Below are 16,098 nucleotides of genomic sequence, written 5' to 3'. Positions count from 1 at the left end.
AAAAAACTTACCCATAATTTAGTGACAAATTGTATAATTTACCCTTCAATTTTTAATATATTCATCTTAATTTTTGTTTATTTTTTATAATTATATTTTTAAATATATAATCATTAAATCAAGTGTTTATATCAATTGAGAAAAGTGATTAAATTTGAGTTGAACAAATTTAGTAAATTTAGCTATTTATTAAGTTTACCGATTGAATATTAGCTCAATTAATATAAATATTATTGTTAATATAAAAAGACGTAAATTCGAATTATACGTAATCTTAAATATCATATAATATCATTAAATTACGAGATAGTACTTTCATGAAATTTTTACGGTCGAAAGTCAAGAACCATATGATAAATATAACATTAAACATAATATAATTACATTTCAAGCAAAGTAGTAAGAGATTTATTTGTAGAGATGGCGCGTTAACGTTACACTAAAAAACCCTCGAAATTCAAATTCATTTCGCACCCAAAAAGAAACCCTGCTAAAACCCTAAATCCCAGAAAATTAACAGAAACATTTAGCGGAAGACGAAATAATGGCAATCTCTTTCAATTCTATTGTTCTTAATGCTGTGTCAAAGTCGCCCCGCTTGTTCCCTAAGGTTTCATCTTTATCTTTCTTTTTTAATTTTATGTTTTATGTATATATTTCGTTTGAAATGACCCATTTGGTGAATGGAAATTTGTTTAGAATGTTTAATGGTTAGTGATTTGTACGTATTGATTGAGAGCGACTACGAAAAATTGAGGGTTTCGTTAAAAATTCTGACATGCTTGCTTCATTGAGTCATTTTTGTTCGAAAGTGATGCTTATGGTTGTTTCTTTCTTATTCAATGATTTATCCTCTGTAATCTATAATTTAATCTTCTAATCCTGATTTTCTCTAAACTAGTATTGTTTTTCATCTTTTTTTCTAGTGATTTATTGTATATATGGACCGTCAGGTATCTTTGTTTTCTTCTGACATTGTTGATTTGTTTCTTTTCCCAGTTTACACGAAGAGATGCAATCACTTTTGTTGGGGCTTCCACACGCAATCTTTCTTCTGTAGGTAGCTTCTCTTCCATTCTCTACTTATTTCTTTCATTTCTCCATCTATTTATCAATTTAACATCGAAACGTTGATGCGCTCATAAATGTATTTTGGATGTTTTATATATTCGTAGTTATGTGAATAATGTTTAACCATTATTATATGCTTGAAAGTTATTGTTTAAATTTTCTGTTGCTGGTCTCTGATTATGATTATGCTTCTGTCCAGTTTTATTGTTGTTTTTACTTTGTAAGTACTCCCTTTTTTTTTTTATCTCTTTTCCTCCGGTGCAGTTTTGGGTACAAAATAGATATGTCATGGGTAATTAGAGGTGTCATATAGTTCTGGTGGACTGATCCCATGCCTTCATTTAAGAAAATAAACAAAACCGCTCATTATTGAAGGATAGCATATGTATAGTAGCTGGATGATAAAGTAGGTTCAGAAAGTGGGATTCTTGGGAAAAGTGACATCTAGGGGTTAGCTTGAACATTCCAATAGCTGCTGTCACCACAGATTGCATGATGAAGGGGAAAAGAAGAAAAAGTGTTACAGGCTTGTTATAGCTATGGGAAATCTGGTGATTAATGGAGTCAAATAAACAATTTTTCTGGGTTTCTCAAGGATTAGGAAATAAATGAAAGAAAGATGAGAGAGAGTATCTAAATGGAAAAAGAAAATATATGGCTTCAAAATTAAGAGAATGTGATGGAAAAACGAAAGAAGAAAAAAGGACAGAGATGCTGTAAGAAACTGTTTCAGCTAAAGATTTATGTATGGCTTCACAAACTAGAAAACCTGGTAGAGTGAGAAAGGAAAAAAGAAAAATGAATGGAGATCAAGCAGCATTAAAAGAAGGATTTATGGCTTTTTTAAGCTTATTTGATAATTTGGTAAGGGTTTTAACTTTGGGCAGTAGTTTGTGCAACTTGGACTATAAGTCAAGTTCAACTTTTTAAGCAAGTATCAAAGCACATTATAAATTTCAGAAGCAACTAGATTGATTTACTCTTGTTTGGAAGAAATCATATGCTAACTACTTCATTCAAAATTATTCATTCGTTTTCTTATATTTCTTTATTGAAATAATATGATAATGTTAAAAGATCAACTCAAGCATTAGCATTAGGCTATGATTTGGCCATACCTGATATTTGTATTTTGTATAATTTAGAGCCTTGTGCAAAGTCTTACATCTTGTGATTCAAATGAGAGTAATTCAATCCCATTGCCAAATTTTAATGCTTTAAATCTTTCAGGTGATGCCTCAGAGTTCCAATTTGATGAATTTCGTGATGATAACAAAGAAATAAAGAAGGACGGGGCTCTGCGTGATGCTCTCTCACAGCTTTCTGGGGATTTTGGCAGAGAGTCTATGTTGTCCTTGCAGCGTTTTTTCAGATCACGGCATACTCCTGTGATATCTACGGGCTCGTTAAAGCTTGATCTAGCACTTGGGATTGGAGGATTACCGAAGGTGAAAAGCTGACACTGCATATTTTCCTGTTAGCAAATTTCTTTTGTAATGAAACTGCTTCTTTCCTTTTACATGCCACTTCTTGGTCAAGCATATACATGGAGTTGTCATTGTAAGTATGGCAGCAGTCAGATATCTGATACATCATGTTGTTAACTGATTTGTGACATATAGTTGTATCCTCCTTTCTTTGGCAATTCAAACTCATAAGCTTCTGGTTGTCTCGGTGTTTGTTTATGAATTATTTTACTTTCATATGTCCGTTTGATTTCACAAGAACTTAAGGCTGATAGCTGAGACTGTCAGCAATCACTCAACCAAAACTTTTAATTAACATAGGTTCGACCGAAGCAATGATTATATACCCTAGAATGTCTCTTTTCTTGCTAAAAATTTCATCACGATATCACTGTGATCTTTATTGTGTGTTATTCAGGGCAGGATGGTTGAAATTTATGGGCGAGAAGCATCAGGCAAGACAACATTAGCACTTCATATAATCAAAGAAGCTCAGAAGCGTGGAGGTGCGGTAAACTTTTCCTCCCATACTATGGTGGTGGAATCACTTGAATATTGTAGTATAGTTGCACTTCTTTTGCCTCTCTAGGGGAGCAAGAAACTGCTCTGTAACTCACTAGCCCCGGTTTATGTGTCAACATATAAACAGACCGAACAAGAGTAGATATAACATATATAGTCTATTTCTGGATATGAGGTTAATATAAAATTAAATCTGCCATTATCTTTTCAACTCATTGTAATGTTACAACTGGTAATTCAGTTTCAGAGGTCATGGATTTTTCTTTTCTGGCTTAAATCAGTGCTGATCAATATACCGGCTGGAAATTCTTTACACTTGATTGCCAACATGAAGACAGGTTTCAGTTACATTGATATTGTTCATTGGGATATGTGCAACTATGTTGCTTATACTCTTCATTTTTTTCTCTTGCAACACCTGTGTCTGACACATATTTGGACATGGGTAGTGAGATATGACCCTCCAAAGATCCTCCAAATACATTGGAACATACCTATGTTGGATGTATACCTGTATCCAACACTCATACCTAATTCCAAGTTACATAGATGAGTAACTTTATCTGCTATCTCTCCCTTTTTGTTTCCTTTTTCTGAAATTGGAAATTTGTCATCTCACAGCTGGTCTGAACCCTAGATTGCATAATCTTTTCTAACTCAAAAATCCCATAGAAATGAAACATCTTGTGGATCCTCATTCATTTCTAGTATCTGCCTTACATTTTAGCAGAATTTAGTAGGAAACATAGTTAGGAAGTTGATGCTAGGATTTCCCTGTATATCAGTGTTATACTTCAGTATCTTTTACTTTGAATCCTAGTGAAACATGCTTTAAATATCCTAGTTATATTCCCAGCATGAAGACTTAGAAACTATACTGACATGTTATCAGCTTCCTTTTTTCACCTTATCAAGAGGAGGGTACTCGTGTTATTATAGTTCCATATTGGTTTCTTTAGTTCTACTTTCATTTTTGTCTCATTGAATGATTCTTTCTGACAGGGTATTGTGCATATTTTGATGTGGAGAATGCTATGGACCCTTCACTTGCAGAAGCAATAGGTGTAAACACACAAAATCTTCTTATTTCACTTCCTGATTGTGCTGAGAATTTGCTTTGTGCTGTTGACACACTGACCAAAAGTGGATCTGTAGATGTAATTGTGGTTGATAGTGTAAGTATTTGATTTATGCATGCTCTCATTTACTAAAACAACTTGTTCCTTTTTTTAAGTTACCCACGCAATTGTCTATTCCATAAACTACATGCTATTGATTTTAACTTTCCATTTTGTTGGATACCTGATGATTTCATTGTCATTGTTCTTCTCTTACAAAAAACTGCTCATTCTGCATTCAGGACATTTCTAGTATCTGCCTTACATTTTAGCTGAATTTAGTAGGAAACATAGTTAGGAAGTTGATGCTAGGATTTCCCTGTATATCAGTGTTATACTTCAGTATCTTTTACTTTGAATCCTAGTGAAACATGCTTTAAATATCCTAGTTATATTCCCAGCATGAAGACTTAGAAACTATACTGACATGTTATCAGCTTCCTTTTTTCACCTTATCAAGAGGAGGGTACTCGTGTTATTATAGTTCCATATTGGTTTCTTTAGTTCTACTTTCATTTTTGTCTCATTGAATGATTCTTTCTGACAGGGTATTGTGCATATTTTGATGTGGAGAATGCTATGGGCCTCTTTTCATAGTGTTACTAACTATCCTCAATGAATGAGTTATATTGGCCAAAGAGCAATAATAAAGAGGACATGCTTTTATCTTGATAGTCATATAGTGATAGGCCAATAAGGGACCTCATCTATTTAACATATATACAATACAGTCCTTCCAAAGAGTAAAACTTGTTTAAATACTGTCATCACTGCATTGTTGAGAAATACTGTATTAGATTATATGTGATATCCTGAACTTTATGGACTTGCATTAAAATCATGCGACCAAGATGGCAATCCCATCTTGCTTCAAAAAATATGTCAAGGATTCTATGCAATTGAACCCTGTTTTAAGGAGCATTGGGTATAGAGTCTTCTATGCTTAACTGCCATAGCTTGAGGGCCTTCTCAAGTCCTTTTCTTTTAGAAATGTGTACCTTGATTACAAATTGTTAAAAAAAAAAAGAGATTCTAGGTCTTTTGATTATTGCTTGTGTTAGATTTTAATGCTAACTATAAATGCCAGTTTTGGAGAGTATGCTGAGAAATATCAGCAAGCATATGATAGATTCAATTCTTAGTTGTACCCAGCATAAATATTTTAAATCGTGCTTACACTGTTTTGGTAAGAATAATGCAGTGCACGGTTCTTTAAAAGGTCTTTACCTCAGAGTCTGAGCTATCAGGAAGATCAGAGATCAAGGAATTGGCCATGTAATGATAATTTTTCTACATTCCCAAAATTATTATTGTCATTGATCTTGTAAAGCTTCTAATTTGTTTTATTTTGAGTGCTTGGCTTGTAAACTAAGAGTACCTTTAATGCATATGCTAATGTTGTAGTGCCACAGTTCATATGTGAATCCTCTTACATATTAATTATGACTAACATGCATAATTGCACAAATGGGTCTGTTCCGGTGCATGGTTTGGCTATTTTATAGTGGCATATATGTATTATGTAGGTTGACCTCTGCCAGTTTTCTGCTTTCAAGTTTTTGAAATCTCTATTGTTTCTCTTCTCAATTTGGACACTAAATTCTCGATGCTTGGTATTCGCAGGTTGCTGCCCTTGTCCCTCAGTGTGAAATTGATGGTTCAATTGGTGACAATAAGCGTGATGTACAAGCACGAATAATGACTCAAGCACTTCGAAAAATTTCTTCTTCTTTATGCCGTTCCAATACTCTTATTTTATTTCTTAATCAGGTTGACACCTTGTCAAGTTCTCTCTGGTTTACACATGCACATGCATAAAACAAAAATGCATACACATATACACCCCAGATTTAAGTAGTAAGCTATGTCCTGTAATACATATAATTCTTATCATTTATATTCAGGTCAGATATAATTCAAAACAAAGTCAAGCTTTTGGGCATATGGATGAGGTCACTTGTGGAGGAAATGCCCTGAAATTTTATTCCGCAATACGGTTGAGGATGATAAGAACTGGATTGCTGAAGAATGAGGATAAGGTATAAATCTGCTAGTGTGATTTATGATATTCAATTGATGATAAGACATATCATAAGGAAAATATTTTCAAAATCTATTCGTTATGAAATGGTATATTGCTCCATTATGCTGGTTTTCTTACAAGTTTAAGATATTATCCGTATGTATTTTTTAAAATGAATGTGTACTCTATATTGTATGCTTGGCTAGTTTTTCATTGACTTAGAGGGAAGCTATATGATAATGCTAAAAGTAAATAACTTAAAATCCATAGATGGTATATTAATTTCGAATTCCGCTTGAATTTTACATTTAGCCACTGTTTTCAAAATGGGACCGGCTGGTCTGATAGGGAACTGGTCTGGAATAAGGGATTAGATTACTTGACGCGTGGATCGGTATGAGCCGAGCTAAAAAACTGGTTGGACTGGCAATCGGACCAGTTGGACCATTTTTTCTCTTCCTTTTTTTTTTTAAAAAAAAATTTATTCAATTGAATTGGACAGACCAGTCAAACTGTTGGATTGGGAAATGGTGGCCTGACTGGTTCGATTACCGGTCCGGTTTTGAAAACCTTGCATTTAGCTATCTTTGTGACTTTGAGTTCTGCAGATATTGTTGGCATGCGTTAATCTCATTTCCACCATCTATCCTTATTAGGTAACTGGCCTAGGTGTTTGTGTGCAAGTGGTAAAAAACAAGCTAGCACCTGTAATGCAGAAACCCGAGCTCGGGATCCAATTTGGCAGAGGGTTTTGCCGTGAATCCGAAGTCTTGGAGTTGGCATGCGAGTACGGAATCATCAACAAAGAAGGAAGCAACTACTACATTGAAGGTAAGATTTTTAGCGGTAAACAAGAAGCTGAACGATACTTGGCTGAAAAAGATGGTGTTCTTGAAAATATAGCCATGGCTTTAAGAACTATACTATTCGAAAGAAAAATGTGATTTTGATAGACACCCTTAGCTGACTAAGGCATCATAACCAAACTTATTCGAATTCAAACCGAAGGTTCAAAATGGTCTTTAGACCACATCAATGGTGATAATCTATAGGTCAAGCTAATCATGTGACTGTAACAAGAAAGGAAATGGCAGTAATGCGGGGCATTTCATTGCAAACGAGGTGAGTTTGCTTCAATTTGCAGTGTTTTCAAGTGTAAAATAATAGGCGAAAAATGAATTCTAGTGTAGAATTACACCATTCATGTATCTTTATTAGGGGTAGAGAGTGTTATCATGATTTGTAATTGGAAACAATGAGCTTTGATGGACGGCATGACTGTTTGGTATGATAGAAAGCATACATGCAACTGGGAAATTTTTAATTGGTGAAAATCTAATGTCTTTGTTTTGTTGGAAAAATCGTCACTTTCTTGGAAAATGTTGGGAATTTTGAGAATTTCTTTTCTACAAATATTGGGAACTTGATTCTCATGAGAGCTGTGAGATTGAAACTTTGATTCCTGTTATCTTTTCAATTGGATGGACTTGCATAGAGTTGTGACTATTTTCTAATTAATATTGGAGGAGATTGGTTAATGTGATACTGGAAGTAGCAGATTTTGCGAACCTCACGATATACTTGAAGAGAGTTTGATATGTTTCTTTCAATAGAGCCAACATCATAGGGAGCCATGCATAGTTGCTTACCAACTAGTGAACCTTATCTTAGTGAACCTTAAGTACGAACATTATGCGGAAGTTCAGGGTCATTGATTATTAGTTGTCTTAAAGCGTTTTATCTTACGACATAACATCATTATCATTTCCAACAATATCAAATCAGACTTTTGTATCTAACAACCCTTTGGATCCTCAAGAGTAGCTAGAAGTGTTACTGGACCAAGTTAACCTATATTAAAATTTGAATTTATAAAAATCAGGGCCAAACCTGAGCAAAGCTCACCTCAAGCCCATCAAAATTGGCCCATTTCACTGTTCAGAAAATAATAAAAGACTTCTTTTAAATTTAGTTATAAAAATAGTAAGATGAGCCAACCCAGGCCGACGAGGGTTCTAAATTTAAGCTAAGCCCAGCCCACAAACACCTGAAGTTCATCAAACAGCCACAACAACAAATATAGCCTGCAATGATCTTTAAAATTATCACTGGAAGCAAAGTCAAAGAAAGCAAGAATCCTTGAGGTAAAATGCAAAAGAATGGAACAGCAATGTGCCATTCCTCAATTTTGAATGATAAAAAGTTCACTGTCTCTATAACCTGAGGTTCATGTTATGGCATCCTAAAATTAATATCAAAAAGATGCACCAACAACACTCATCAAATCATGATCTAACCTCTACTATTTGATCGAAACCTTAAAATGTACAGTGCCGCTTGGGTAATGATCGGGAATAGCCCCCTGGAATCCGAATACTGAAATGCCTCATCAAAACTGGCCTTAACCAACTTGTCTCATTCATCAAGTTTCGATTCAATTCTCCACTCTTTGAAGGAACAATAAGGCAGCAGTAATCGCAGTGAGTCTGATGTGTTGTTATATTCCGATGTGAAGACCATCCAGGATTGGAGGAGAAAGTGGTGGGATGGCTGACTCGTAAGAAGTTTCGTTGGGTATTTCCAAGATCCTTCGGGCAGTTGCTGTTGTTTCTTTGACACCAATCTTTCTGGATGAAATCATTCCAGGTTTATCTACTCTAGAAGTGTTGCTACTCTTGATTTCCTTTGAGAGAGTCGTTTGTGCCGATTGTATTACGGAACCGAAAAGCCCTGAATCCCTAAGTCCTTGAATTATAACCTGTGAACAGAGGAAAGAAAAGGTCATGTCATCAATGAAATATTCCATCAAAAAGATCAGCAAAAAAGCCAGAAACTCGAAATTTTTACAAACCATGGGAGCATAAATCCGAGTTAAGATGCCCCTCCTCAAAAGTTTCAACTTCAATTCCTTATCAGTCCACACTACATGCTCCCGGTACCTGAGTAAAAAGACGAATATTATCTGAAGAAGACAAATATATACTCCGGTCCGACACAACTATAAAACAAATTTTGATTATTGAGAAACATGCATGTCTACTTGTGGAAAGTAAAATGTGGATCATCATAAACGGTTCTTAGACAACCTAACAATTTGCAAATTGTAGACATTTGACAGCCTAAACATATCGTTAAAAGTTTGACTTAGATTATTTTAGGGTCTCAAGGAACCAATAATCAAAGATCACATCCCTTCGATCTGAAAGTGCTATTCAGAATAGTAGCTTCTCATAAGGTAACTTTTTTGAGGTAAGAATTAGAAATCCTAGCTCGTAACATGCAACATCAAAAGCTCTGTTTGGTTCATATTTGAAACAAAAAACATAAAACGGAGGACAGTTAACATATGAACAGTACCAGCGAAGCATTTCCTCCTCCGTTGCAGTTGACGCAATTATGAATGCCTGTATAAATAAAACATGAAAAAAGTAAAAGCAAACTAAGCTAAACTATTTAGCTGTATCATTTCAAGTTCATCACTGATCAAGAACCCCAGAAAGCAGCATCAATAAACATGTAATCATCATAGTGAACTTACCAACTTTTTCCCTCCGTAATTAGTACAAACTACAAACATTACAAGTATAGTCGAATGTCAATACAACTTTTTTTTCTAAGTCAAAATTCACATAAATACCACTTCATGATGACCTTGTGGTGGCAGACTTACTTAACATGATTGTACTGCAAAGAGCAGGTCAAAAACCATGTACTATGGCTTTGACACCTCTGCTTTAACTTTTAATGCTCCTTTTTTCGGGATGTGCTTTACATAAGTACATTAATATCTAAACTTGATCGATACAATCAGGTTTGGAGTAATTGCAGATCAGTGAAATAGATTTAAAAAATCACAAAACAATACGCAGGTTAAGAAACAAATAAAAGGAATTTGATGGTGCAAATCAATTAGAACTTACAGCTCTATCAAACTCTAACATGAAACATCTTTTAACATCCTCCTTTGTAGGCTTGCAACCACATCGATCACGCCTTGAAGTTAGATCAGAAAATTTGGGGTATGTATAATGCAGAACAGCAGCCTCATCCAATTTGATCTCACTATGAAATATTACACAAAATCAAGGTGGTTATATACCAATGAATACGAAAGAAAAGATCTGCTATTCAACCATAAAGTAAATGATTAGTTAAAAAAAGGGACATAAAAATGTTGTCAAAAGCTCAAGGCTTTAAACAGAAATAATTAATAGTATATATATAACAAAGAAACACTGTGCACTGTATTTGAATAAGCTTGAAATTTATAACTAAGCAACTAGCCCCCAGAATAAGCTAGAAATTTATGATTTTGTCAATAGAACATAATGAATCTGCTTTGCTTTATTTATTGTTTAACAGTTTCAAAAATGAAGAATTATCATACTAATTAACTAAAAGTCATTATAACAGAAAGCTCAATGCTTTTTCACTACAATCTTCAAGAGAAAACGCATGGAGTATATTATGATTATTACCCAATGTTCAATTCTAGTAAAGAAATCTAATATTATCTTTCTTTTGAAGCAGATAAAGAAACAAACTAAAAACTAAAGAAAGAGAATGAAACTTATGTGTGCATTTTTATTCTTTTGGTCTTGAAAGAGTGTGCCTAGGCACAAATGATTCACACTAGGTTTGCACTGAGCCTTAGTGCCATGGCAAATACCTCGACAACACTGCTATAGAAAAGATGCATGAAAACTTCCTATAGCTAAATAAACATAACAATAATTTTAACTATAAATTCATTCACACAAAATCAATAGAATAGGAGAAATACTGTACTTTGGTGTCTTCATGTAGTTATGCCATCTATGTGCACCATTAGGCCGAAGATGATCTTGAATACGAGCAGCTGATTTCCCGTTTCCATAGGTCAGAAAGTAGTTTGGATTACCACGGGTTGACTCTTTATAATTGCCAAAATACACATCCTTGGGAAGATGATCATAGTTCTTCTTGAACATTGAGACCTATGCCACATTAGAAGATACAATCAAATGCAATGAATGCGTACATGATCATAACTCCAGCAAAAACAATTGGATCACTCCAGGAGTAAGAGAGAAACTTAAAAATCTTCCCATCAAACTAATATTAGTCATATTATTATATGCCTAGCCAAAGCAAAGCATGAGAAATTAATAGAGGACATTATACCTCAGTAAAAGGTTCCTTGACATCATCCCGCTCAACACTGCTTTCCTGAAAATTTTATACAGTTTAATTGCTTGCGGTGTAAAGAACAACCATAGAAAAATATCACTTTGCCAACTAAACCTCTTTATCACCAACATAAACACAATTAACTTTATCTAAATTTATAGAGTCAGCTCCACTCACATAATTTGGGAAGACAACCATATCAACATTTCCAGGTACACCTGCCAATAATTGTCTCAAAGAGTACTCGCGAGCGCCCACGGGATGTATAAGCTCATCGGTGTCAAGATGAATAATCCAATCCATGCCAGCATCCTATAAATGAAAGAAGAAAAGAATAGTAAGGATAAGAGTCATAGCTTAACATCAATATGAATCTATGCTATACATAACTATATATTATGCCAGAGATAAAAATGTAATAAAGTACCCTTGCCATGACAATAGACATTTCCATATTAAGGGATTGCTTCACAAACAACTCGTAGTTACATGGTTTGTAGAAGAAACTTGCCAACCAGGTCTCATTCCAAATCCGACTACAGGCACCAAAATGAAATTGGAGAAAGAAATAGAAGAAACATCAAGTCAGATTCAAAGGACATAAAACAGAAAAGTAAAAAACGTAAGAAAGGACATCTCAAGGCACCATCATATGGAAGCAAACTGATTATCCCTTAAAAAATAAAATAACACAAAACCACATTAACATACATACACAAAAAAAATGGAAGATGGCTTACAATCTAACAGTAATTTTTGAACTGTTACAGGTCATCTCCAGTTTTAGACCAAGGGACATAGCACTATTTAATTCAGAGCTCATGTCTCCCAACATGTGTAATTTATTCTGATTTTGTGGGCTTATCAGAATAGTATTTTGGTCCATAAATGGAAGTTCCATTGCTGCGAAAACGCTACAATTCCAAGACTAAAAGTAGGTCTCTTCTTTACTCTCTAACATTGACTTTTCCAAGAATCATTACTATTTCGTTTAGAAAGAAAGTGCAAAAAGTGCCTTCGCGAACAGGACCAATAGAAAATAAGTGCTTTTTGTTATCCTAATCCAACCAATCATGTACCAACCTTTTAGCTTGTTGTTCCTCTAATTCTTTTGTTCTGTATATCACTTTCACCCCCTGCAAAAGATGATTTTGTAGATAACAACAGGGCCAAAGTGGAATAAACAGTAGAACATAAAAAAACAAGGTACATAAAATGAAAAGGAGGAACAAAGATTTTTACTCACTGGAATCGATTCTAGGACTTTAGATACATTAGGAGAGGCAGCCTTCCCCTCAACAAAAAGGAAAAAGGTTGAAACTCCAATAACCTTGTGATAAAAGATCCATGGTAGTGTCTGTTCTAATCCTGCAGAAGTACTTGAAATAATACATATCTGGCATACAGTAAAACCACCAAACAAAGGTAAGAAATAGCATCCACAATTCATCCAAACACATACATCGGTGATAATAGTGATCCATGTATGGTAAAAGACATCTTTGAAAATGTGATAATTGGGATTGAAACAACCACTAAAAGTGAAAGGAAGAATCTTTCAGGATCTTTCTCTTTTCTGATGATAAAACTTAGGAGACAGTTTCAGTATTGTAATTAATAACTTACATACTATTGGATACTGATTGAGAAAAGAAAAACCAAGAGAATATAAGTGTCTTTAAGATACAAACATAACTCTGTATCATAGAAAACCATACACTTAACAATTTTCTTTAAATTTACATCCTGAAAAGCGTAGAAAAATTTCAGAGGAAGGTTTAATATATCCTTGCATTTAAAAAAAAAAGGTTTGCTGCTATAAATTATGTCACATGGACTTGAATATGAGCATCAGATTCATGCATGTGCTGAAGAGAGGCTAAGTTTTTCATGTATTTGAAAGATCTTTAGAGGGTTATATCTCAGGTATGCATCGGACACGGATACTACAAGAAGCAACATGGGCTATATTTCAAAGGATGTTCATTTACAACAAGACAAAATAAATTTGAAATCCACCAATAACTTCTACTAAATACCAAAATTCTAAATATACATATTAACTTCATTCAATTTCAAAATTCATGAAAAGGGACTTCATTTTACAATAAACTGATGCATGATCAAAAGGAACTGCTTGATTTTTTACTTTACTAGCTTGGTTGGAACTTGTACATTTACATTTACAGCATTCCAGATTATTTAGGTTATTATATTAAGAAAAGTTATCTCATTCGCCAAAGAAAATTTTAAACTCCACAATCAGGATTAACCAGCTACACGAACCACTATGTATACTAAATTTTTTTTTTTAAAAAACTAATTGCAGTCTGTTAATCCTATTTCTAAATTTTAAAATTCTAAAAATAATCTCATTCTTATAAATTAGTCCTTGTTTTAATATTTATTAATCCTAACTTTTGGAAAATCTAATCAGCCCATTTTAGAGTGAGCATGAATAAATTATAATATACGAAAAATAAATTTAGACAAAAAAAAAAGGGGAAATTGACCCTTAATTCCGATATTCACTGTTCGAACCAGATCCAACCCACTTTAATTATACAAATATAATATTATTTAATTGTGTAATTTATACGAATACATATATAATAATAAGATGCAACCCATTTAGCAGTTGAGCTAATCTTAATCTGAATCTAATTTCACCCTTGCTTATTTTAATTTTACGGATTGCAAATTATAGGCTGAAAAAAGTATAATTTAACATAGAAAATAGGTAGTTAAATTCCAGGAAAATTAGGACATGAAATTCACTATGATTCAGATTCTCTGGGAATTATAAACCTGAAAAAAGCGCATCAAAGAATATGAATATACGCATTTCCGTCAATTCAAAAAAAAAAGGGGGGAGACCCGAAAATCCAACTAACCTTAGGGTTAAGATCCGACCCGACATCGAATTTCCAATCCTTAAAATAAGGGAAAGCCGGGGACTTGCTTCGACCCAAAAGATCGACACAATCAGAACCGGAACGCCGATCCGATCCAACGTTCGAGCCGGGATTATCCATACCAGGGAACTGAAACGGGTCTGGAGACCAACGGGTGACCAGGTCGGTTAAACCGCCACGCCATTGGAGAACGAAAGCAAAGAAAGCAAGGGTTAATGGAAGAAGAGTCAAAAGCAAGAGGAGACGAGAAGTAAAGACTTGTTGAGAGGAAGAAGAAGATGATGATGATGAAAGGGAAGAAGAAGAGGAGGGTCTTGAAGAAGAGTGGAGACCCGCCATGAAAATGTGTGATGAAGAACTTGAAACATATATATAAATGAGACAATTTGTGTGTGACCGTGTATATATATATGTGTGTGTGTGTCTATAGGCTGTTTGGAGAGAGAATTGAGGGGAGAAACAAGAAATTGAAACTGGGGAGAAAGGTTGGCAAAAGAGAGAATGACACCACACATAGAACAGAGCCGTTTTGTCCTTTGCTTTTGGCTTTTAGCAGTTTTATTAAATTAATTAACAACAATGAGCCTGTATAATTAGAAAAAGGTTAAATTACTCTTTGAGACCTGAACTTAACAATTCTTACGTTAGGGCTTAAATTAGTCAATTTTTCTTACGTTAGGGCTTAAATATTGTTTCCAAGTTAGTCCTTAAACTTGACAATATTTTAAATTAGGGCCTAAACTTTAGAGTTTTTAAGAAAATATCAGGGACTAACTTGGACAAAAAATTCAAGCCCTCAATTTGAGAATAATTCTCAAGTTCAAGACCTAACTTAGAAAAGAAAAAATCAAATTATGGGAATAGTTATCAAGTTTAAGCCTTAAAAAGTTATTTAACCTTTAAAAAAATTCCAAGCTCTGAATATTAATGTGAGTTTGAGCGTAGTTAAATGCACATTTTCCTTCAAATGATGATGAGTTTGTAGGATCTATATAGGTAGCAATAACAATTGTATAAAAAATAGATAAAACAACATTTAGTCTTTGAACTTGTTAAATTTTCCCAACTTAGTCCTTAAATTATTTTTTATCTATAGTGAATCTTAAACTCGATAACTTTTCTCAATTTTGATTCATGTGATGATATGCCACTTTCCATATTTTCCACATAGAAATTTATAATATATTAGTAAAAAAAATAGGTGATAACATGACACAAATTTAGAGTATCATGTCATCACACAACCAAAATTGAAAAAAGTTGTCAAGTTTAATGACTAATGTGAACCAAAACAGTTAAAAGATCAAGTTGAAAATCTCAAAAGAAACAGTAAGATGTTTTATTATCATAAAATAACTTTAAACTATTATCCGCAAGAATCGAGCTGAATTTAAATATAATATTAATATATTTTATACTTATTCAAATTAGACCAAACCTAAAATTATTATTTTTATCATTTAGGGAAGGAAAATATGGAATATATATAAATATAAAACAGTAAAGAAATCTAAAACGATAAATATTAGCGTTCCAAAATTTGTATTAAACAAAAAAAGAAATATTTATGAATAATTGGTGGTGTTAATCTATAAATCGAAAGTAATTATAAGTTTTGTGGCTAAATAAAGGAGTTTTGACTTTTTATAGAAAGTTTCTTTTTCTTTTTTCTTTTTCCTTTTTCCTTTTCCTTAATGACAAAGAAAGTCACGGTTGATTATAGCATTTATTTTTTGTTCAATTAATTCAATAATAATTTTAGAAAAATCAAAATCGGTTGAATTATTTTTTTTATTTTTTATTAATTTATAGCT

General features: G+C 33.5%; 2 protein-coding genes across 2 annotated transcripts; one reads left to right on the top strand and one right to left on the bottom strand.

Annotated features, from left to right (window-relative positions):
• Positions 1 to 382: 382 nt before the first annotated feature.
• On the top strand, positions 383 to 7,550 carry LOC107935233 (DNA repair protein recA homolog 2, mitochondrial). Its single transcript, XM_041080225.1, has 8 exons — positions 383 to 610; positions 1,000 to 1,060; positions 2,302 to 2,519; positions 2,956 to 3,043; positions 4,062 to 4,234; positions 5,801 to 5,947; positions 6,082 to 6,216; positions 6,857 to 7,550. The coding sequence occupies exons 1-8, from the start codon at positions 545 to 547 to the stop codon at positions 7,142 to 7,144; spliced, it is 1,176 nt and encodes a 391-aa protein (XP_040936159.1). The 5' UTR covers positions 383 to 544; the 3' UTR covers positions 7,145 to 7,550.
• A 730-nt stretch (positions 7,551 to 8,280) lies between these two features.
• LOC121209495 (glycosyltransferase-like At2g41451) lies at positions 8,281 to 14,813 on the bottom strand. Its single transcript, XM_041080224.1, has 11 exons — positions 14,264 to 14,813; positions 12,616 to 12,765; positions 12,453 to 12,505; positions 11,797 to 11,905; positions 11,547 to 11,681; positions 11,364 to 11,408; positions 10,989 to 11,176; positions 10,121 to 10,262; positions 9,558 to 9,604; positions 9,052 to 9,139; positions 8,281 to 8,958 (listed from the first exon to the last, which is right to left on the bottom strand). The coding sequence occupies exons 1-11, from the start codon at positions 14,621 to 14,623 to the stop codon at positions 8,698 to 8,700; spliced, it is 1,578 nt and encodes a 525-aa protein (XP_040936158.1). The 5' UTR covers positions 14,624 to 14,813; the 3' UTR covers positions 8,281 to 8,697.
• Positions 14,814 to 16,098: the final 1,285 nt, after the last annotated feature.

This window comes from Gossypium hirsutum, chromosome A11 (genome assembly GCF_007990345.1).
Source record: "Gossypium hirsutum isolate 1008001.06 chromosome A11, Gossypium_hirsutum_v2.1, whole genome shotgun sequence".
NCBI lineage: Eukaryota > Viridiplantae > Streptophyta > Magnoliopsida > Malvales > Malvaceae > Gossypium > Gossypium hirsutum.
This window is presented reverse-complemented; position numbering and strand designations above follow the sequence as displayed.